This window comes from Rhinatrema bivittatum, chromosome 7, assembly GCF_901001135.1.
Source record: "Rhinatrema bivittatum chromosome 7, aRhiBiv1.1, whole genome shotgun sequence".
Taxonomy (NCBI): domain Eukaryota; kingdom Metazoa; phylum Chordata; class Amphibia; order Gymnophiona; family Rhinatrematidae; genus Rhinatrema; species Rhinatrema bivittatum.
The window spans coordinates 89375516-89399842 of NC_042621.1; the positions used below are offsets into that span (position 1 = coordinate 89375516).

Genomic DNA, 24327 nt, shown 5'->3' on the forward strand with positions numbered 1-24327 from the left:
TCACTGATGTATCTGAAAAATGTTTTGTTACCATTCTTTATCTCCTTGGCAATCCTCTCTTCCGCTTGACTTTTTTTCCGACTTGATTAATTTCTTCATCTCCCTCAGTTAAATCAAATTTTGTTCTTTGTGCTCCTCCCTTTGGGATCTTTTATATTTCTTGAATGCTGTTCTTTTAGCCTTAATTTTGTCAGATTAGTTTCATGAAGATGGCTGGCCATGTCTCGGATCATCACCTGGTTTTGTTACTCCTGTACATTTCCCAAGAGATTCAATTATTCCCTTTTGGCTAATACTCATTTTTGAGACATGGTGTCTAGTGCTATGCAGGAGTTTCAGGAGATACATGTGGGTGCGGCCCAGACACCTGTTCTACAGTGGGAGGTGCTCAAGGCTGTCATGAGGGAAAGAATTATTAGTCTTGCAAGCCAACTTAACAGCAGAAGACACCAGTGGGAGAAGTCACTGGAGGGTCAGATTCACCAACTGGAATCCAGACATAAAGCTACCTGTGCAGGGAAAAATTACAAGATATCCATATCTATGGGATAGAGAAGTCCTTTAGGCTTGTTAGGCAAAAATGTTATGAGCATGGGGATAAAACAGGGGCCCTTCTTGCAAGGGCATTGAGAAAGAGGGCACTATAGGCACATATTTGCAGTATTCAGGGAAAAAGGGATGAGTGACTCATCAACTTGCTGAGATAAATAGGACTTTCCGGGAGTTTTAGGCAGATCTTTACTCAACTTGCAAGGAGTGTAGTCTGAGAGAGATTAATCCATATCTGGAGCAAATAATCTTCCCAGGGCTGTTGGATAATCAGACTGCTAGGTTTCTGCCTCCATCACATTGGCTGAGATCCTAAAAGCTATGGCATCACTTCCAAACAGGAAATGCCCAGGATCTGATGGGTTTTCACTTGACTTTTGTAAGCGTTTCTTACATGAGATGGCTTCCATATTGCAGGAATTGTTCAGTTTTTTGCGGGTGTCTCCTGAAACAGATAATAGCTTATTAGATGCAACCATATTGCTCATTCACAGGAAGGGGAGGGAGAAACTAGACCTTGGTTGCTATTGTTCAATATATCTGCTGAACATATGTGAAGACTTTATCTCCAGTCTGAGTTGTTACACTTTAGCCAGTCATGAGTACCTGACCAAGTCTGATCTGACTGGGTTCTTCAAGGGCCGGCTATCAGTAGCTAAAACTCGTAGACTCTTTAACATAATGTCCCTAGCAAAGTGAGATAAAGTAGCAGGGGCAGAGATGGCTCTGGAGGCAGAGAAAGCATTTGATAGGCTGAGATGGCCCTTTATTTTCTCCATCTTAGAGAAATATGGTATTCCTAATCAGTTCTGTGATTGGGTGAAGGCTTTGAACCACCAGCCTAAGGCATTTTTACTCACTAATGGGTGTATCTCTAACCCATTCCCTGTCTGTAGTGGGGCAAGGCGGGGTGCCTATTGTCCCCCCCTTTTATTTGATCTTGTGATTGAGGTTCTGGCTCAGCAGATCTGGAACTGTTCTAGTATATCAGGTTTTATGGCTGAAGGCAGGGAACATGTTATCTCTCTATACGCTGATGATATGCTCCTCTTTATCTAGTCTTTAATCTGTAGGTCCCAGAGTCCTGCAGATGTTAGCTGAATATAGAAGGATGTCAGGGTATAAGGTTAATTTAGGAAAATCTGAGGTGTTCTTATAGGGATGGGGGGATGGAGAAGGACATGCCACATTGTTTTTCCCAGTTCAGATTTACTAAGGGTTATATTACTTACTTGGGTGTCTGTGTACCTAGGGACTTGATGGATTTATACCATTTGATTGAGGCTCCAGTGTCTGGCAAAATACAGAGGGATCTGAGGGACTGGAATGACTATTTTGTATCCTAGGCGTGTCAAATAGCCATCTTGAAAATGAATATTTTACCCAGGCTCATGTATGTGTTTCAGCATGTTCCTTGCATCTTGCCTGACAGTTTCTTTGCAAACATCAATGGCATGATTTCTAAATTTATCTGGCATAACAAGTGTATAAAATTGCATAACTTGTGGAGGTTGAGTTAAGAAGGGGGAATGGACTTGCCCAATTTGCAGGCCTATTATTGGGCCACACATCTGCAGGATGCCTTGGTGTGCTTGCATATAGATGTCCACGTGCCATGGTACTTGTAAGAAAAGCAACTGGCCAGAGGAGTTGACTTGGTATGCATTCTGCTGCAGCCACCCAGCTCCTTGCAGGTTCAGTGGGCTGGATTGGCTGGCATTCTCCTCTCGCATACACACCATCTGCCATATCCTCAAGGTAAGAGGCCTGGGATTTCACTGGGGCCGGTGTCTGTCTTCTCTCCTATGCGGGGTAACCATTCTCTGTCTGTGCATACCTTTAATAAGGATGTGGTGGACTGGTGGAGGACAGGCCTGAAATTTGTTGGATAGCTCTGAGAGGAGGACAGTGTGACTTGTAGATCCTTCTCGGACCACCGTTCTGAGTTTGGGGTTCAAGAGGAGTTTGTGGTTTATTATATGAGGCTGTTGGATGAATTGCAATAGCATGGGGGGGGGGGGGATGGAACTTCTCACTTTTATCGCTGTTTGAGAAAGTATTTATCCATGAAAATATCACTACCTGGTGTATCTCCAAGTTATATAAAGCTAGTCTAGGATATATTTGCTCATGATTCTCCCTTCAGTTTGCATGGCGCACTGGAACAGGGACCTTCACCTCACTTTAGGCGAGACAGACCAGAGACAGATTTGGAGGACTGCTCATAAAATATCAATTTGTAGAAAGAGAGTGGAGTTGATGGTGAATTTAAATCATCATACTTACAGATATCCTCTTTTGAACTACTTTCTCCCCAGGATCTTCTAAATTGTGTAGGAGGGGCTGTCACCTGGAAGGGACCTACTACCACATGTGGTGGTCTTGCCCTTTGGTTTTGGTCTTCTGGAAAATTGCCAGCAGGAAGATATCGCCTATATTGGGTCTCTCTCCCTCTCTCTCTCTCTCTCCCCCCCCCCCCCCCCCCGAATTTTGCATGTTGGGGTGCTGGGGAGATCGATGTCTGGTCACTTCTAAGTGGATTCTTGCTGATCAGCTGATTCAGGCGGGTAGATTTACTATTGTGTTGCTCTGGGAAAGCAGCTCCATCCCTAGAAGTGGAGCATAAACACTTGTATGATATAGCCCTAATAGAGAAGTTAATTTATATGCCGAAATACAATCTATATATGATAAGATTTGGTGTAGCTTCTGGGAGTACTCAGATGGTAGAGGCGGTTGAATCTGTTATAAAGGAAAGCGAGGAGGGTTCTGTTATTGCTCTTCTTGTGCTGCCTTCTCACTGTACATACTTTGTATTTTGTTGTCTCTTTAAATGTGAAAGAGTTCTGAATTTGTTTTGTTATCTCTGCTGATATTAGATAATTGCTGTTACTTGTAAAGAATTGTGCTGCTTTTATTAAATAGTTAAAAAAAAAGAATGAACAAATACTTGTTTCATAGCTTGTGGCTAACAACCTGACAATAGTTAGAGGCATAGTAGTAGAGCCCCTGGGATATCTAAGGTTCATTATAAACCAGCCCAAATTCCATTTGAACCCATTATTCCAATTTGGAGTTCACTGGAGCCCTCTTGAATTCTCAACAAGTTCCTCCCACTGACGGAATGAAGCATTTGATATTTTCAGTGAACAAAGTATTCCACAGCCAAATAATCAGTGTCCTCACAATGCTGGACTATATGGCTTCAACAGTACATATGGACTGATTCCTCATGGAATCAGTCCAATGGACATTAATATCTTGGAACTAATTTTCACAAAGCTTACAACTCCAGATAGAGGTAACTAAGGAATTCATAGACTCCCTATCTTTGTCACTTTTAAAGGACTGCGTCAAGTATCCTAACTATGGATGCATCATTTCTGGGCTGAGGAGTGCAAACAGCTAAGCCTCCAAATGCAATATCATTGGTCTTCCCAGGAGATGTCATATCAGTCTCTTAGAGTTGCAAATGATCTGATATGCTCTTACAGCTTTCCAATGCCTAATGTCCAATAAGATTGGCTTAATTAATTTGGTTTCATTTTAAATCACCATTCCTAAAAAGTGATCAAGATGATGTACAAATAAGTAACATAATACAAATGTTAAACAGAGTGCCAATGTAAATCAAAGTAAAAGTGTACAATAATAAAATACATCCAAAACCTAATGGCCTGTAAACAATAAAGCACACTAACTGGTACAGAGCAGCAGGAAATTAACTAAACATTTAAAAAAAAAATCATTCTAAAAAGCCATGTTTTGATCATTCTTCTAAAGGTCAGCAGATTACCTTCTAACTGAGCTTCTTTCAAACTGACAATTAGGATGCTATGTTCCGCATCAACAAGAAAGGGGGAAATTGTTCTCTTCCCCTATGTTTACAGATCATCAGGATTTGGAAATGGGCAATAGCTCATGAATCTATTCTCAGTCATATACTTATCAGGAATGGCGAATGTAATAATGGACAGACTCCGCCAACTTCTCATGAGTGGTCTCTGGACCAAGAAGTGGCAAATGACATCTTTCTCCACTAGGAGACTCCATAGATAGACTTATTTGCCACCCTTCAAGCATTCTGCTCCAGAAGAAACCCCCAACATGCCTTCTTTGTCTATCCTCTGTTGTCATCCATAGCCAAGACCATGGTAAAACTGAAGGGAGAGCGGAAAACAATGATACCAATTGCTCCCTTCTGGCCCACTCTAGTATGGTTTTCTCTCCTCCTCCTATAATTGTTGATAAGGGGACCAATTCAACTGAAGTATCTTCCAAGCCTTATTACAGACTCAAGGCTTGTTTGTTTATTTAAAATATTTAATGCCTGCACTATCAATACTTCTCAGCTTTAACAGCATGAATGTTGAAGGGAAGTTAATTTCTTTTTTTTTTTTTAATGTTCAGACACTGTTCCTTAGGTATTACTTATATCAAGGAGACCTTCAAACAGAACTTCTTACACTTTAATGTGGAAAAGGTTTACCAAATGATGCACAGGCAAGAATATAAATTCATTCTGCTTTCCTCTACCAAAAAGTTACAAGACTGTCTTCTCCACCTATCCGATTCTGGCTTAAAGACAAATTCAGTCTGTGTTCATTTTAGTGTAATAGGTGTTTCCTATAATTATGAGATAACAAAACAGTTTCTTTACATCCTATAATAGCCTGCACTTTCCTGGGATTTCAATGTGGTTCTCAGTCATTTGATCATAATACCTTTTGAGCCCATGAGATACTTGTTGCTGTCACTTCTGCTGGAAGTTAGCAAACTTCAAGCACTGGTGATTTACCCCTACTTACGCAAACATCTACCCTAACAAAGTAGTTTTGTATACATATTCTAAACTTCTTCCAAAATTAGTCTCTGATTTCTACATTAATCAGTCTATTGTTCTACCTTTCTTCCCAGATCCTGCATTCCTAGAGCTGAATCAGCCCTATATACCTTAGACTGTAAAAGAACGCTATGTTTCTACATCAATAGAACTAAAGACATTAGAAAGTTCACACAGATGTACATCTCATTTGACCCTGACTGGACTATCAATCACAAAACATACAATTACAAATTGGATTTTGGACTGTAGCTGCTTTTGCTACATCCAAGCAGACCTCTGTAGAAGACCATATGAAAGCACATGGAACAGATTTCCTAAAACAGAGCCTGGTCATTAGATGGGCTCTGGGAGAAATTCTGGGGGGGAATGTTTTGAGTGACACATCTATGTGACAAGATGTTTATTACGGGGATGGTATTTCTCTTTAAGTGGTGTTGGGAGGGAGGACCTATAGGAGATATGTGTATGCATTCAGTATAAGCTGGTGCACAAGAGTGTGGCGGAAAGCTGGAGTGAAGTCAGGATGAGGGAGTTTCTTCCTTGCAGCTATTGGCTTGTGTCCAGCAGTGCCGAACATCCAGAAAATGGAGAAAATACTCCTGGGCAGTTCTATTGAGCCACCTGGGAGGAATCATCCCTTTTAAGCATAGGGAACTCCTTTATGTGAGCAGGGAAGAAGATATAAAATGATGTGTGGGTACTGAAAGCTATTTTTCCTGAAAAGGATGGACTTAAGGGCGAGTCCCTATACTAAATAGAATTCTTGGAGGAAATGTGTTTTGTTTTGTTGCTACTCTTGCTGCTGATTTCCTCTTGTCATGGTATCTTGGGATGTAGCTGCCTCTATTTGGGTTACTTTGCCCTGACATAATACCTTGGGCTATTCATGCAACTTTTAGTACCACTTTGACACAGTCATGGTATGTTAAAGTGCTCTTCCCACTTCTGATCATGTTTACCCACAAGTTTAATTAGAATTCCTTAGAAAAACCCAATTTGGAGCCCAAAATAGGCTGCATTGTTTCCCCCATTGATTTTAATGGGAAACGAATGACCTGAATAAACAAAAATTTGTTCATTTGAAATGGAGGAAATTAATTTTTGCAGCATACGAAATGAATGAACAAACTGAATTAAAAAAAAATGTCAGTGCACATCTCTAATCCCTACACAGAACCTGCACATTAATAGAATACTTCATCTGGGTCACATAAGCAAAATATAGACAGACACTCAGCAAATACATAGTAAGTGACCACAAATTAGAAACAGAAATATGCAAACAAAAACTGAACTGGAAACCCCAAGAATCCAGACTCTGCATGCAATGCCACACTAGAGAAAAAGTAACAGACATGTACTGTACTATGCAAAAAAACAAAGATCAGAGATACACATATCCCAAAAACAGAGAAAATCAAAGACTTCTCTCAAAAGAATAAGCAAGAAAAACTCCATATGATCCTGGGAAAAAAAAAAAAACAGGAGAAGCAGCTGCTCTGGCAGCAAAATATGTTGTACCCTGCCACCAGGCCAGAAATGTGATCTGATCATACAGAGCAGCACCAGGACTTAGGAACTGTTCTCATTACTGTCGTTTTTGTACCTTATAACTTTCTATAATTAGTGATTCGGTAAAATAATCTTTTTTTTCTAATGTGTAACATTTTTTTTTCTTTTTTCTTTTATGTATTACTGTGGAACACATTTACAAATTGTCATGCCAGTAAAGTTTCCTGAATCTCAAAAGAAAATGTGGTACCTTTTTTTCTATAGCAATATGTTACATTATGGGGCAAGTATGGATAGATGGTAAAAGGTACCTTCCTAGTCCCACCCTCTAACCCAAAAAAGAAGAGAAACTGGGACAATAACTTTTAAACAGCTGTGCGGGCATTCATGTACACGTGTATGGTGGCTTGCGCAAATGGACGTGGCCATTTTATAGCACATATATGCGCATAAGGTATAAAATTGGCTGTACATGTATGTGCAATTTTGTATGGATGTGAGCTTGTGCATGCATTTGCCAGCTCTACCGCAAAAGTGGGAGGATTTTATTCGATATGCGAGCTGATGCAATTACCAGTTTCCCTGTCCATTCCCAGTTCACCCAGGTAAAGGCTCCTGACTTCCTAATCCCTGTAATTAACCTTCCTCTCTTTTACCCTATTAGTGTTGACCCTTCAAACCCCGCTGACTAGCCTGGAATTTTTTATTTAAAAACTTGCATGACATCCATAGCAGAAGTAAAGTTATGTGGTTAGGGACCCCAGCACAAGCTTGTGCGCATAATTTTTTAAGAGCACATTTCACATGACCTTTCCAGAATAGCCAAGTCCCATCCATGCTACTCCCAGGCCACATCCACGCTCCGCCTCTTTCTTAACATTGATTTGTGTGCATACTGGGAGATACGCTCGTACTCAAGCACTTTTTTAAATCCGTGTGGTGCGCGCCGCCCGAGACGCATGCATATCCCCGACATTGGGGTGCTTAGGGCTTTTAAAATTCATCTTTTAGTATTTATATTTAGCTTATGCCTTTTCATTAATAGACTTAAGATGAGTTACATTCAGGTACAGCTGGTATTTCCCTGTCCCCGGAGAGTTTAAAATCTAAGGGGGAGATTTATCAAGCCATGATATTTAACTGTGGGAGGTAAAATATTGTGGGAGATATTTCCCACAATATTTTGCCCTTCCCAAATAGAAAATATGGTGGCAGGTTACCTAAGATTTTTTTCTCACCGAAAAATTCCATGAGAGAAAATATTACTGAGAGAGGACGAAAATGCGCAAAGGTGGCCTGCTTGATATGAGGCCACCATCTTCTAAAAGGACCAGCATCAACCCTACCCCCCCAAGCATGTAAAATAACTCCAGAGGTCTGTGTAGCCCCTCCCCCTCTGCCACCTGTTGAGGATCCGCAATAAAAATGCTGCATGGCAGGGAACCATGTGACCCGATGAGTGAGTGACACGCAGGTCAGACTCTCTCCTGGTGCCCGCTCCTGAAAATCATTGCAAACCCTACTATTTCATCTGGAAAGGAGAAGAAAATGTACCCGTGGCTACCCAAACATCAATAGAGGATTTCCTCGATCGTTCCGAGGATGGCATGGTCAGCAAACCCCCAACGGGATAAAAAAAAAAAGGCAGGCAAATCAGCCGAAACCAAACTGGCTGATGGGCCTCTGAGCCCGCGAGTAGCTTACAGCCACGGGGCTCTAGTGGAGGAAGTGTCTCGGGCAGTCGCTGCTGCACTAGAGGGAAAATTTTCAGTGCTTTCTCAGCAGATTGCAGCTCGGAATGAGACACTGAAATACGATCAAGCAGCAAGTAGAGGAGACACAGCACCGGATTTCTGCTATTGAAACTGAAACGCAGACACTCCACACATCACAGGGGTGACTGGAAAAACAGGTTGTAGATCTGGAAGCAAACCTGGATGACCTGGAAAACAGGTCAAGGCAGAACAACCTGCGGTTTGTGGGATTCCCAGAAGGTAAAACGGACCAAGAAATAAAGAGCCTGTTGGAAGGATGGCTGTTAAGAGTTGGGCCTGGAACAGCTTATAGGTCAATGCTACGTTGAAAGGGCCCACTGGCTGGGGGCACGCGCAGCAAATTTATCCCGGCCCAGAGTAGTCATAGCGAGGTTTTTAAACTTCGCTCATAAGGCTCTGATTCTGCAAGCGTACAGGAAAAAGCCATCTTTGATGCATGAAGGACAACGCATTCTTGTGTTCCAGGATTATTCCACCCTGGTATCCCAGAAACGGAAAGCCTTCACTTCCATCTGCGCAGAGCTACATAAGAGCAAGTGAGGTTTCATTTACAGTATCCTGCCCGACTGAGAGTGGAACATTAGGGATCCTGGAAATTATTTTAATCTGTGATGTCTGCACAGGAATTACTGCAAAATTTGTAGGAGAAGCTGGGCTCCTTCTACTGCCAGAGTATCTAGACTGTTTACCAACACATTGAGACATAGAATGTTTTTGCAATGTATAGTTATTTTTACTGAATCTTACATCGTGGGTAAAATCTGTGACAGACTGCGCGCAGGAGTAAGGAGAGGGCACTGGAACGGATCATCATGTGGTTCCCATTCCTCCTATTATTGCTGGAGGTATACTGGAGTCAGAGGAGGAAACCTGGCGATTGGGGCCGGGAGGGAGCTGGGGGAGGGGGTGGGGGGAAAATAGGAGACCAAGTTCCACAGAATTTAGGGTCAGACTGTAGACTATTACTGTGGAAGTTGTGAAACAGTGAGTGTTCTCTCAGCAGACTTAGTGGTGAGAACACTGCGGGTTTCCTAGGCTGGGGGGAAATCCGTGGTCCAACAAAAAGGCGCAGCATTATTGGTTTACACTATAAATGCTTCTGGATAAAATATGGCTGAGTTGACACGTGTGCTTTCTTGGAACGTAGCTGGGCTGGGATCCCCAATCAAGAGAACCAAAGTTCTGGCTTCTCTTAGAAGGCATAAAACCAAGATTGCCTGCTTACAGGAAATGCATTTAAATGATAAATAGCACGGCAAACTGGCAAGAGACTGGGTAGATCAGGCATGTCATTCCCCCGCAGACGGCAGGAAAGGAGGGGGGTCGCAATACTGCTGGGTAATGGGGTAGCATTTGATCATATCTCAACACATACTGATACAGCAGGGAGGTACGTCGTCATTACTGGGAGATTTTATGGGGTACCAGTGACGATTGGCAGTATATACGCACCTAATTCATATTCACACGCTTTTTTTGAAAAGCTACTACAGGTTTTGGTTGAGCATTCCATGGGCACTCTATATCTTGCTGGAGACTCTGTGTGGTGGATCCCACCTTAGACAGGAGTTCCCAAACTCCAGTACCTAGCCTGGGTCGCAAAAAAGGAATTTCCTATATTGTCAATATTTAAGGCTGATTGATGTATGGAGGCTTCTGCATCCCGAAGAACGGGATTATACCCACGTTACAAGAGCCCATGATTCCATGTCCCAAATAGATTACCTACTTACTAGTGCAAATAATTTCTCATCTGTTAGTGAGGCAAAGATCGGGCCTATGGAGTGCTCTGACCACGCTATGATATGGGTTGATATCAGGACAAAATTAGGGGGTAGAGCAGTTCAAAGATGGAGATTCCCAGGACACCTTACTGGGGATAGTGAATTCCAGCAATTCCTCAAAAACAAATGGAAAGAATATGAGGAAAACAACAAGTCAGCAAAAGATAACCCGTTGTATTGGGAGGCGGGGAAAGCGGTACTGCGAGGTGAGATCATTGCTTACCAAATCATCCGACATAAGCTTCTCAATAAGAGGATATTTGAACTGGAGAAAGAATATCAAAAGCTCGCTATATAACAACTCCGTGCACGGCTTACAAAACTGCTTATTGGGAAGCTTTGAGTGCTCTGAATTGCTACCTATATGCAAGAACTACCACGGCCATAAGAACATGCCATGCTGGGTCAGACCAAGGGTCCATCAAGCCCAGCATCCTGTTTCCAACAGTGGCCAATCCAGGCCATAAGAACCTGGCAAGTACCCAAAAACTAAATCTATTCCATGTTTCTGTTGCTAGTAATAGCAGTGGCTATTTTCTAAGTCAACTTAATAGCAGGTAATGGACTTCTCCTCCAAGAACTTATCCAATCCTTTTTTAAACACAGCTATACTAACTGCACTAACCACATCCTCTGGCAACAAATTCCTGAGTTTAATTGTGCATTGAGTAAAAAAGAACTTTCTCCGATTAGGTTTAAATGTGCCACATGCTAACTTCATGGAGTGCCCCCTAGTCTTTCTATTATCTGAAAGAGTAAATAACAGATTCACATCTACTCATTCTAGACCTCTCATGGTTTTAAACACCTCTATCATATCCCCCCTCAGCCGTCTCTTCTTCAAGCTGAAAAGTCCTAACCTCTTTAGTCTTTCCTCATAGGGGAGCTGTTCCATTCCTCTTATCATTTTGGTTGCCCTTCTCTGTACCTTCTCCATCACAATTATATCTTTTTTTGAGATGCGGCGACCAGAATTGTACACAGTATTCAAGGTGCGGTCTCACCATGGAGCGATACAGAGGCATTATGACATTTTCCGTTTTATTCACCATTCCCTTTCTAATAATTCCCAACATTCTGTTTGCTTTTTTGCCTGCCACAGCACACTGAACCGACAATTCCCATAAATTATATAAATTTGGAAATAAGGCAGGTAAACGTATGGCTAACTTAGTACGTACCAAACGTGGCCATAATTATATAGAAGCTCTGCGCACAGACGATGGGAAATGACAGACCTCTACTGAGGAAATATGCCGCCTCTTAGAGCCTTTTATGTCAGATTATACACTGTGGAAACAGAGGAAGGGGCTAAGGAAGCGGAAGAGTCCTTTTTCAGGCATCTGAAGCTACCTAGAGTAACTCCAGAGCAACTGGAGTGGCTTAACCGACCCATAATAGTATCAGAAATCTTGGAAGGCATTAAAACCAGCCAACTACACAAAGCAGGGCCTGATGGGTTCAATGCAAACCTTTACAAAATCCTCCCTATTGAGTTATCTCAGCCATTACGAGTCTTTTATCAGGAAGCCAAAACCTGTGGCATGTTCCCTCATGACGGCAAAAGGGCTTATATCACAGTACTGCCTAAGGGGGGGTAAGGACCCCACATTACCGGCCTCTTATAGACCTATATCGCTCCTAAATTTTGATTTAAAATTATATGCAAAAATTTTGGCCACCAGATTGAACACCATATTGCCCATCCTGATCTCCCACAGTCAGGTTGGTTTTGTGCCAGGGCATACAGCCAGTGAACATATTATTCTGCTGTGGATGGCCATGGGGCATTACAAACTCACACAGACTCCAGCACTGGTGGTAGGATTTGATGCTGAAAAGGCTTTTGACAGGGTCTCCTGGCAGTATTTATTCTTGGTGTTACGTAGATATGACTTTGAGGCCTATATTCAGAGTATTTCTTTGCTGTATCAAACTCCTTGTTCTGCTGTAATGGCCAATGGGGAGGTTTACGAGGAATTTGAGCTGAGGGGTACCCGACAAGGATGTCCCCTATCTCCACTCTTATATATTCTTTCTATGGATCCTCTTTTGAGGAAGATAGTGGATTCAGAAGATATTCAGGGCTGTGCTAAAGGGAGGGGGGGGGGGGGGGAGTCCTTTAAGATGGCTGCATTTGCGGATGACATCTTGGTGTTTCTGCAAAACCCAGTGATGTCATTACAGCAGGTAATGGCCCTTCAAATGCAATTTGGGAAATTTTCGGGACTTAAAATAAATAGGGACAAATCCGAGGCCCTAGACGTTCTTGGAACATTAAGAGGGATGTGGCCGGGAACATTTCCTCTATGGTGGGTCACGAAGGAGATGAAGTATTTAGGGGTTCTTATTCCAGCTGATGGACTACTGCTTTATGAGTGTAATATTGTTCCCCTTTTGCGGAAAACGAAACAGAGATTGAAGGACTGGACAGCTCTCCCATTATCCCTTAATGGCAGGATTCAGCTATTTAAAATGATGGAGCTTCCCCGATGGCTGTATATATTACAGATGCCCCCCATAAAAATAAGACGATGTCACTTACAGGAATTAGATTTATTTATTTATTTATTTATTTATTTATTTACGATTTTTATATACCGATGTTCATTTCAAAAATAAGGCTTTGTGTAGTTTTTTGTGGCAAAACAAGCAGACCCGAATGACATTGACAAACTTGCAACGGCCCTGGGAGAAAGGGGGTATGGGATGCCCTAACATAGGAGTTTATAATATGGCATGTTTACTACGTCATGTGTATGAATGGTTTTTCTCAATGGGATTCTTGCAGGGATGGTGTAGACCCTTTAGGGTGGGTAATTTTCTGCACGTATCAAACAGTCTACTTCCTCATTATATTCAAAATAATCTAATTGTGCAGGCATGCAGATGTGCGTAGAAGTGGCTGTGCCACAGATTGCAGATACCCTGGGAGTTTTCCCCGTACATGACCATAGTGGGCCACCCTAAGTTTGCGCTGGGAAGGGACAATCTTCTTACTTTGGGTCACTAAAGGGTTACGGACCTTCCGTCAATGTATACAGGACGAAGGGGGAAAGATGAGGGAATTCAAAGATCTCCATCAAACCTTTAATCTCTCTCACAAGACTTTTTTTTGCCTATCTTCAAATTGGGCATTTTCTTGAACAAGAGCTAAGGGCTAGCCGACCGTTTCTTATAGCTGACCAGATACCAAATTTCTTTAAATTGCACATGCAATCGGGAAGCCGATTGCATGTGCTACCATTGTCAGGGCCTTGGGTGCGTTGCCGGATTCGGTGGTGCTCTCTCAACTCGCAGACCGCTGAAATCAGGAATTGAGCACCCCTATCACTTCTCAAATGCTACAAATCTGTTTTAAAAATGTAAGGGACATTTCAGAGAATGTTATATCGCGAAACGCAATTCAAATTTTTGAACAGGATGTACCGCCCCACAATGTGGGCTTTTAAGGCCAAACTATTACCCTCTGATAAATATATAAGATGTAATCACATGCCTGGGTCTTTACTACATTTATTTTGGCCCAAAATGTCAGATGTTTTGGAGCCAGGTGTTACAATATATAAGCCGATTGCTATCTATGCCAGTTCCATGGAATACCTCACTATGTTTATTTGAACACCGTGAGACACTCAACCAGCAGATGTCGGATGCTTGCTGGCTGTTTCTGTGCAAAGCGTTTCTACTTACAAAAAAAACATTGCTAGAGCATTGGATGGAAGCGGAAGTCCCTACCCTCACGTATTGGAGATACGGTTACACAGACTGGCTACTTACGAGATTTTGACAGCACATAGAACGTCCTCAAGGAAATATGCTCAATTCATGGACGTTTGGCAACCATATTTGACATCCCTTAACCATAAAGCCAGGAACAACTTATGCTAATTGATACCGACTGGAACATATGACTGTCTATTGTAGGCAAAATCAGCCTTCCACCCAGACTGCCAGCTGAGCTAACTGGAGGTCACAGGTGACGTGAAACCTCAGACTGAAAATAATCTTGGGGGGGGGGGCAGGGGTCAAACTTTCCAGGTTTGGAAGCATGACTATAATGTTGTACTGTTGATGTTTTGCATTTTACCATGTTGCTTGTTGTAAAACGCGAAGTTAAAGGAAAATGATAAAGGATGAAAAAAAAACATAAAACATAACATATGTTCCCTAAATACTCTATTGCATCCCCTTCTTCTGATGTATTAAATATGTTGCTAGATATGATGTCTATGCTTTCTAATTGTACTAGGGCTGGCTTAATGAGTAAATAAAAAAAAATAAGCAAAAAAAAAAAATGCTGCATGGCGATGCTCTGCACCCTCCCAATACCCCTCCCCTTTTAAAAAATATTCCCCTCCAGTTCTAACCCTCCTGAAAGCTTTCTACCCCCTGATTCTCCCCGGCTACCTCCCAGCCCCACCATATTTTATCATATGTCCCTGCTGTCTAGTGGCCCACCCACCGATCCCCATACCTTTAGATGAAATCCCTGGTCTCTAGTGGGGCCTGGAGCGCAGCCTAGCTCCAGGCCGGATGACACCATCTTTCAAACTGACTGGCCATTGCTACTATCACAGTTGGGCTTTTCTTTTCCCCTAGGCCACATGGCCCTTTAATTTCATTGTGGGAGCATCATGATGTGTGTTAACATCCCAATGGAGGCTGAAATGACTTGCTAAAGGTCATAAGATTTGAGTCCCAGCTTCCCTGGATCTCAGCCTGCTGCTCTAACCATTAAACTGCTACTCCTGCAAACTAGCCCTACTGATTTAACAGGATGTGATAAATGAGATGCTACTTAAATGGAATCAGTATATTTAAAATGATAGTAGGGAGAATGATTATGAAGTTAGATGGTAATATTATTAAGATGAATGAATCATTACTGTCAGTAATTAAGGAAAATAAGATGTCCATTGAATTGCATGAAAAGAAATTAGAGAAATGTGAAAATGATATGTTAACTGTCACTAACAAGTTACAATTGGTACAAGATTCAGGTAATGCTTTTATTAAAGACAGTCTTATCATCCACAAGGAGTTAGAATATATGGAAAATCTAATGAGGGTAAAGAATTTACGATTAATTAATTTCCCTGTAACTAGACTTCTCTCACCTTGGGAATTGTTTAGAAAATATTTAAAGGAAAATCTTTTATATGAGGAGGAAGAAATCCCCAAGCTTTCAAAAATTTATTATTTACCTAGGAAAACCTCTAGTATTAGAGGTTTTGACTAAGGGAAAGAACCATCCTCACCAGGCCTCTCGACCTTTTTAGAAGAGTCGGTAGACCTGATAAATAAGAGAGCTACCTTGATAATTTCATGTTTAGTTGAACAGGATAAAGAAAAGTTGTTTAAAAAATATTTCTCAGTAAAAGATATATTATTTTGTGGACATCGAGTCCAAATCTACCCTGATGTGGCTCGTGCCACTCAGGCTAGGAGGAGGACTTTTTTGGCCTTAAAACCAAAAGTAGTGGCACTAGGTGCTACATTTTTTCTAAAATTTCCGTGCCTATGTCTGTTAAATTACAAAGGAAAGAAATTTGGATTTTCAGATCCAATGCAATTGGAAGTTTTTCTTTCAGACAAGGATCTAACTTCTGTATCTGAGACAGAGGCCAAGTAAAAATAGAAACTTCTCATACCTGTATTTATTTTGCTGTTGGATTATAATTTTCCTTATGATAATTATTGCCTTCCCCAATTATAGGTTAATTGGAGTGTAATATTGAAAGTTTCTATGTTAATTAATATTTCTTAACATGCATATGTAAATTACATATGGTTATTGTTACATGTCTCCATTATTTCTTGATTTCATAGTGTAAAACTGTTGAAAATGTAATAAAATACAAATTAAAAAAAAATGATAGTAAACCTTTTTATTTACCTAAATGGTCATGTTATTTACTTCTTTCTTAAAAACTGATATTCCACCTTCCATCAAAAACAGAGTACAGTGATAAGTCAATCATAATAAAAAGTATATCAAATACAACAGTAACAAACCTTGTAAATATATCTATAAAACTATCAGCAATAAATTCACACACAAATTTTCTTCAATTCCTGTCATACCCACTCTTGAGATGCTCTGATTAACTGTTCAAGGAGTCCTGCTTTGGCTTTCTGAATTTCAATACTCAACTTCCAGTGGAATAGAGTTCCAGAGAGTGACCCAAAACAACTCAAGGCCATACTGCACATCATGGAAAGTTGCTAGGAAACTATTGAATAGTGCTGAATACTTGGTAAAAGATGTTGGCATGTGAATTCTACCATCATTTTAAGAACCTGTTTGTTTTTTTCTTTATCAGGAATCTGCCACTGGCAATTGCAATTTCTATGCCATTAGTGACCATTATCTATATCTTGACCAATGTGGCTTACTACACACTGTTGGATATTAATGCCATTATTGCCAGTGAGGCCGTTGCTGTGGTAAGTGAAGTGTACAATATTGATCTATTTCTTATATTTTTGTTTCATGGCGATAGTGGTAATGAGTTCATGTGAATCTTATTTAAATAAATATTGCAAAAATGCATTTCCAGTATACTAAATTGAACTCCAGAAAATTTACAAAAAAAACAAATCCTGGTAAGTGAAAACCATAAAGAGAGAAGAAATTTGATGATAGAAAAATGAATTTTCAGTGCATCAAAAAGTGAAATAGAATAAAATTGAATAAGAGAGTTGTTAAAATAAGTCTGGCTAAATTTATATAATACAAATTTTTGTATTATAAACAAATAAAATAATACTGCCTATTCAATATAAAGGTTATGCATTCTAGCTTTCCAGTTTGATGACATGCTATGCCTGTTAAGTATGCATCACAGAGAAAATAAGTCCTCGGCACTAAATTTTAAGGAACACATCTGTCACATTTATAGAACATTCATTTCCCACACTCAGAGAATTGGATTATGGCATCACAAGATTTTGTCATATAGATTTTTCACTGGAGCACTTATCTAATAAATGAGAACATTATTTCAACTCTTGTGGTGCCTGTTGAGTGCTAAGTGATTTGTGTTTTGGACAAATGATCCATTAATTTTCTTCAGTTCAGTAAGCACCAGATAATTGGAGGAAATATCATAAAGCTCTTAATTCTTATGTGCTTCATTGTACAATATTTTGTCATGAGCATTTCTCAAATAATAAGCAGCTGCAATGAGCCATACTGGTAGGCAGGAATGGAAAACATTTAGAAAACTTGTGATTTATTTCAATTTTATTTCCTACATTTCTCTAAAACCTCAAAGTAAGTTACAGTAAAGACCACCACATACAATAAGAAATAAAACACATAGATGAAATAAAATACAATACAAACCAATAGTGAAAAGAACAATAAAACATGAACATTAATGGTTCCTTGACATCCTGCCCCAACAGACCATATTCAGACTTACAAAACAAAATAAAAGCTTCATCACACTGACCAAACATTTGGATGCCAGCCAAAAATGTTTTAAGCATCAAGGCAAAAAATGTATTTTTCTTTCTATTTTTTATGCTCATTTTTTGTTTTATATGTTTTTTTGGACTTTGCGTTGCTTTTATGCTTTTTTTTTCTTGTTATGTCTGTATGTAGGAAAGCCTGCATAACAAGACAAGGAAAATAGATAGTGAAGTATAAACCTGTATCACCTCCCCATGGAAGCCTCCCCACTAAAAGCATTCTCTAGCACCCCTAATGCCCACCTAGGGCCTAGCAGCTGATAGGGATGCATTGGTGTGGTGTCCAAAGTTGTGGAGTTGTGTGAATGAGTGGATGAATGTATGTGTGTGAGTGAGGTGTGAGAATGGGCGGAGTGTATATGTGCACATGAGTGAGAAATGTGGGTGGGGTGTGAGTGAAGAGTATGAGTGGATGAGGTGTGTATGTGAGGGAGGGGTATGTGTAGGCAGGGTGTGAGATGTGAGAATGGGTAGGGGCTGTGAGTGGGGAGGAGCATTTATGCATGGGTGAGAAGTGTCAGTGTGTGAATGAGATGAGTAAATGGGTGGGGTGAGTGCATGTGCCTGAGGGAGTTGAATTATGGGTATGGGGGTGTATGAGTGGGTGGGATGGGGTTGTGTGCATGAGCAAAGTATATGGGTGGGTTGTTGGGAGGTATATTATTCAATGAAGACTATGGGTGTGTGAGTGAGGGAGGTGTCTGTGATGGGGGTCCTACTCTCCCTTCCTCATGTTCCATGTTTCTCAACTGTAACCCCTTCTTTTTCTTTTCCCTTCCCTTTTCTCATTCATCTACCACTCATGCCACCCTACCCAGCTTCCACCTAGTTTCCATCAGCCCCTGCAGTTCCTTGCTGTGTCCTACATGCAGCCCACACATGTGCAGACCACAACAACCCTGACAAGTACGAAGAGCATAAGTTGCCTTTTATTATAGTGAGAGATTTTTTTTTCTTATTTTTTTGCTTTTGCCATTTTTTATTTTTGCTTGTATTTTGTGAATTTTTTTTTTTTTTTTGCTTTGTCTATTTGTAAACCATACTGGGTTCCACATAAGGGGTTATTATATTATTTTGAAAACCTATATTATGTTGTTTTCAACATTGTTGCTTAATGCAGATTTACATATAAAAATATGAAACATTTAAAACACAAATTATAAAAAAAAATACAATATAAATATTTAAAACACCAATAAAACAAACTATACATACTCAACAAGAAAAATCCGGACAATTTCTGTTAACACTTAACTACCCAACTGTCATTACTTACTAGCCATGAATTATTATTTCTGGGAATGATTCCTTAAATAACCATGTTTTCAGGCCCTTAATGAAATTTCAGTAAATTGGTTTACAGTTGCAATGATACTGTCGGTTACCACTGACAAAAAAGGTTTTGGAATCCCTGCGGATAATACATTGAAAGCTTCAGCTCCATGCACAGCAACAGTGAAAAAGTAAATAGAATGTCAGGAGTTTTTCTGAAAGGAATAGAAAACAAAATGGTGAATATCATAATGCCTCCATAAAAATCTTTGTTTCAGCCACATGTTGAATACTGTGCACAGTTTTGGGTATTCCACTAAAAAAAATATTAGCAGAACTAGAAAAGGTATGGAGAAGGGCAATCAAAATGGAAAGGATATGGCTCCTTTTTAACAATCTAGAGCTCTTTAGCCTGGAGAAGAGAGGACAAAAGGGATATTATAGAGGTTTATAAAATCATGAGTGCTGTAGAACAAATTAATAGGGAATAGTTAAGAACATAAGAACATAAGAAAATGCCATACTGGGTCAGACCAAGGGTCCATCAAGCCCAGCATCCTGTTTCCAACAGTGGCCAATCCAGGCCATAAGAACCTGGCAAGTACCCAAAAACTAAGTCTATTCCATGTAACCATTGCTAATGGCAGTGGCTATTCTCTAAGTGAACTTAATAGCAGGTAATGGACTTCTCCTCCAAGAACTTATCCAATCCTTTTTTAAACACAGCTATACTAACTGCACGAACCACATTCTCTGGCAACAAATTCCAGAGTTTAATTGTGCGTTGAGTAAAAAAGAACTTTCTCCGATTAGTTTTAAATGTGCCCCATGCTAACTTCATGGAGTGTCCCCTAGTCCTTCTACTATCCGAAAGAGTAAATAACCGATTCATATCTACCCGTTCTAGACCTCTCATGATTTTAAACACCTCTATCATATCCCCCCTCAGTCGTCTCTTCTCCAAGCTGAAAAGTCCTAACCTCTTTAGTCTTTCCTCATAGGGGAGTTGTTCCATTCCCCTTATCATTTTGGTAGCCCTTCTCTGTACCTTCTCCATCGCAAATATATCTTTTTTGAGATGCGGCGACCAGAATTGTACACAGTATTCAAGGTGCGGTCTCACCATGGAGCGATACAGAGGCATTATGACATTTTCCGTTTTATTCATCATTCCTTTTCTAATAATTCCCAACATTCTGTTTGCTTTTTTGACTGCCGCAGCACACTGAACCGACGATTTCAATGTGTTATCCACTATGACACCTAGATCTCTTTCTTGGGTTGTAGCACCTAATATGGAACCCAACATCGTGTAATTATAGCATGGGTTATTTTTCCCTATATGCATCACCTTGCACTTATCCACATTAAATTTCATCTGCCATTTGGATGCCCAATTTTCCAGTCTCACAAGGTCTTCCTGCAATTTATCATAATCTGCTTGTGATTTAACTACTCTGCACAATTTTGTGTCATCTGCAAATTTGATTATCTCACTCGTCGTATTTCTTTCCAGATCATTTATAAATATATTGAACAGTAAGGGTCCCAACACAGAACCCTGAGGTACTCCACTGTCCACTCCCTTCCACTGAGAAAATTGCCCATTTAATCCTACTCTCTGTTTCCTGTCTTTTAGCCAGTTTGCAATTAATACTAGTTCTGGGGGACACTCATGAAGCTAATTGGTTGCAGACTTAATACAAATTTAATAAAGTATTTTTTCAGTTAACATGGAATTTTGTTGCTAGAGGGTATGGTCAAGTTTGGGTTTTAAAAACTGTTTGGGTGTGTTTCTGGAGGACAGATCCATCAGAATTATTAGCTGGGTAGACTCATCACTTCTGGTAATGAATAACACAGAATATTCCATTTAGTATTTGCTGGATGCTTCCAAGTGACCCACATTGGAAATTTTCGAAGAAAGAATGCTGGGCTTGATGGACCATTGGCCTGACCCAGTGTGACATTTATTTTGTTGTTGGACTTCAGTTTGTTTTTACTGTTCCTGCTAGCTTTTCTTTGGTGCTGGCCATGGCCGGCCTCTTCACTGGGCGCACCATAATAAAAAAAAACAAAACAAAAACCCCCCCAGTTCTTCCAGCTTGGATCTGATCACAACAATAGCTCCTTCTAGGCCTAGGTCGAGACCCGAGCCTGCCACAACAGAAGCAGTTCTTCTTTTGGTCCAGCCTGCTGCAACAGAAGCGGCTCCTCCCAAGCGTGATCACAACAATGGTGGGTCCTCCTGGGCCCAGGCCAGGGAAAAGCATCAATTTTTGGGGGAGAGGGAAATACTCCAAGGCTTTCTCAGATAGTTTTGTGCATGCTCAGGAGTTTCTCTTCTTCTGTAGGAACTGTTGCCCTGCAGCTTCTTTTTCATCCACCAGAAGAAGAGGATGTGCTGTTTGGCATTAGGTTAAAAAGTGTTGTGGCTGGCCTTGGAGCCAAGGTAATACTTGATTCAGGGCTACTGTGCGATGCACGGAGCCACAGAATCGCTCTGAGGTGGGCCAGGCTCAGACTACAGCTAGCCTGGTGTATGACCTATGGATTGGCCCTTGGGGAATTCAAAACATATGCTGGGACATCAGGAAAGTGTTCCTGGCATTTAGACGGCTAGGAGGTCAAATGATGGGGTGGGATCCTGGAGAAAGACATACGAGCTCTTCTCGAGTACATGGATATGGAGTGTGATGAGAAATTGTTGATACTCTGTGGGGGCCAATGTAATAAGCTTCTCTGAGTCTACTGGGGGTTTTTACTCCAGTTTTAGCACGGAGTTTTATGGCATTAACCTTATTCAGGCATGTAATATGGATTTTAGTGCCAATGAATTTGCAGTATGCTTAGTGGTGGTGCATGTAAACAAAGCTATTAGCTAGTACAGGGTGATGTAGAGAGCCACGTTAGCTGGGAGACATTTTAGTGCATGTTTTTTTTTTTTTTAATGCAGGGTCAGGTTAGGAGTAAAACTTAAGTTACATTTCTGGTGGTCATTTTAGTATATTGTGTGGCTGTGTATAGATGCTTCTCTGTGGCAAACATGGTTTACATACTTTTTTTCATGATTTGGTACATTTTGTGGGTGAGATGAAGAATTAGAGTAGCAGAAGCTTTCGAGCAAAGAAGAGAGAAAGATGCTTTAACGCTGAAGAAGAAAGGAGGGTCCAAGAGGAGCAAGCTGTCCTGATTCAAGCCGTTCACAGAAGGACACATAGGTGGCAGATATTTCTCATGAGGACAACATTGCCGCAGTTACCAGAGTCAGAGAGACGTGGTCTGGACACATAGGCTGACTCCATGGCAGTTTTCTCTGTGAAGAAATCTGAGATTATATTGATCCTCTGATTGTGGGCATACCATTCCAGGCATGGTCAAGTTTCTCGGTACGTTGCGCATCCTGCTACTGGCTCTTTCCAGAATACAGTGGCTGTAGTTGCAAGTATGGACTGGTCATCATTTTCAAGGCATTTCAGCCACGTACTGAAGGCTATGATAAAATGGGTCAGGGAATATATCAAGTACCCACAACAGCTTACAGAGTGGCAGGAGATGAAGTGCGCTTTCTTCAATATAGTTTGCATGCCAAATCTAATGGGTGCAATCAATTGCACCGATATCGCTCTCACCCCCTCCACATAGGAGAAAAATGTCACACCATAATAGGATATAAACCAGAAATCTACCGTATTAACAGGACTACAAAATGTGTAATAAAGAGAACTTCATACAGTCAGTTCTCTGCAATCTCAATTGTGAGAAATTATCTTCAACTATTTGAGCAGGGATCTTTTATAATCTTTGGTCTCATAAGGTGTTTGCTTTTTTATTTATATGTTTTTGTGCAATTAAAATGTCCAAATTAACTGTTCAAACTGTTCCCAACTTGTTTATACTTTTATAAATATAAACTTCAGTTGGGAACAGTTTGAACAGTTAATTTGGACATTTTAATTGCACAAAAACATATAAATAAAAAAGCAAACACCTTATGAGACCAAAGATTATAAAAGATCCCTGTTCAAATAGTTGAAGATAATTTCTCACAATTGAGATTGCAGAGAACTGACTGTATGAAGTTCTCTTTATTACACATTTTGTAGTCCTGTTAATACGGTAGATTTCTGGTTTATATCCTATTATGGTATGACATTTCTCTCCTATGTGGAGGGGGTGAGAGTGATATTGGTGCAATTGATTGCACCCATTAGATTTGGCATGCAAACTACTATATTGAAGAAAGTGCACTTCATCTCCTGCCACTCTGTAAGCTGTTGTGGGTACATGATATATTCCCTGACCCATTCCATCATAGCCTTCAGTACTTGGCTGAAATGCCTTGAAAATGATGACCGGTCATACACTTGATTTTTTTCAATTATCAGCAGCATTAAATCAAGCGAACAATCAAGATCGAGTTTATAAATAGATTGTGCTAATTAATAAATATTTGCTTGATTTAATGTTGCTGATATTTAATAAAATCAAGTGTATGACTGTTGAAGTTAACACTCAGATACAGAAGAACACTGAGAAAATCAAGTCGAGTACACCTTTGGAAGAATATCAAGTATTAGCACTGCAGGTTGAGTTTCAGAACAGTTCAAATCCATTGTGAAGCAGGGGAAGGTTCCTAAGCACCTGGTCTACAGCCAAAATGCTTCTGAAATGAATGAGGTCAAACGTTACTAAATCTGGGTTACTGAGAATGAAAATGATGCTTAAAATTGTTGATTGACTTTAGTTTTCAAAATATGCTACTGGGTCAGTATATACGACCTTTGACTTGGGAATTGCAGAGGATAAATGAGTTAAGGAGAGAGAATCTCCAATTAACCCAGAAATGACTGAATCTATGGAAATCTATGATTGGGTTTGAACACTACTTGCTTTTTGGGCACAGCATGAATGATGCAACCTGAAGCTCGTATTGCATCATTCATGATACAAATTGCATTATGCTTTTCCTAGAAGTCATGGATGATGCAATCATACCTCAGTTTACATTACTCTGCTGAACAAATTGTCCTAGATCAGCTCTAGAAATCCATATAGTAGATAAAACAAAAGCAGCCTTCAAATATCTGGTAAATTTCCAAGGTAAGCG

The 24327-nt window shown here is 40.4% G+C and overlaps 1 protein-coding gene across 4 annotated transcripts in view; it reads left to right on the top strand.

Annotated features, from left to right (window-relative positions):
• SLC7A6 (solute carrier family 7 member 6) overlaps positions 1-24327 on the top strand; it is a 182020-nt gene that overhangs the window by 88300 nt on the left and 69393 nt on the right. For all 4 annotated transcript variants that reach the window (XM_029608655.1, XM_029608654.1, XM_029608653.1 and 1 more), the window contains one exon: positions 16793-16916. In XM_029608655.1, the coding sequence (XP_029464515.1) occupies positions 16793-16916 (124 nt within the window). The remainder of the gene's footprint in view (positions 1-16792; positions 16917-24327) is intronic.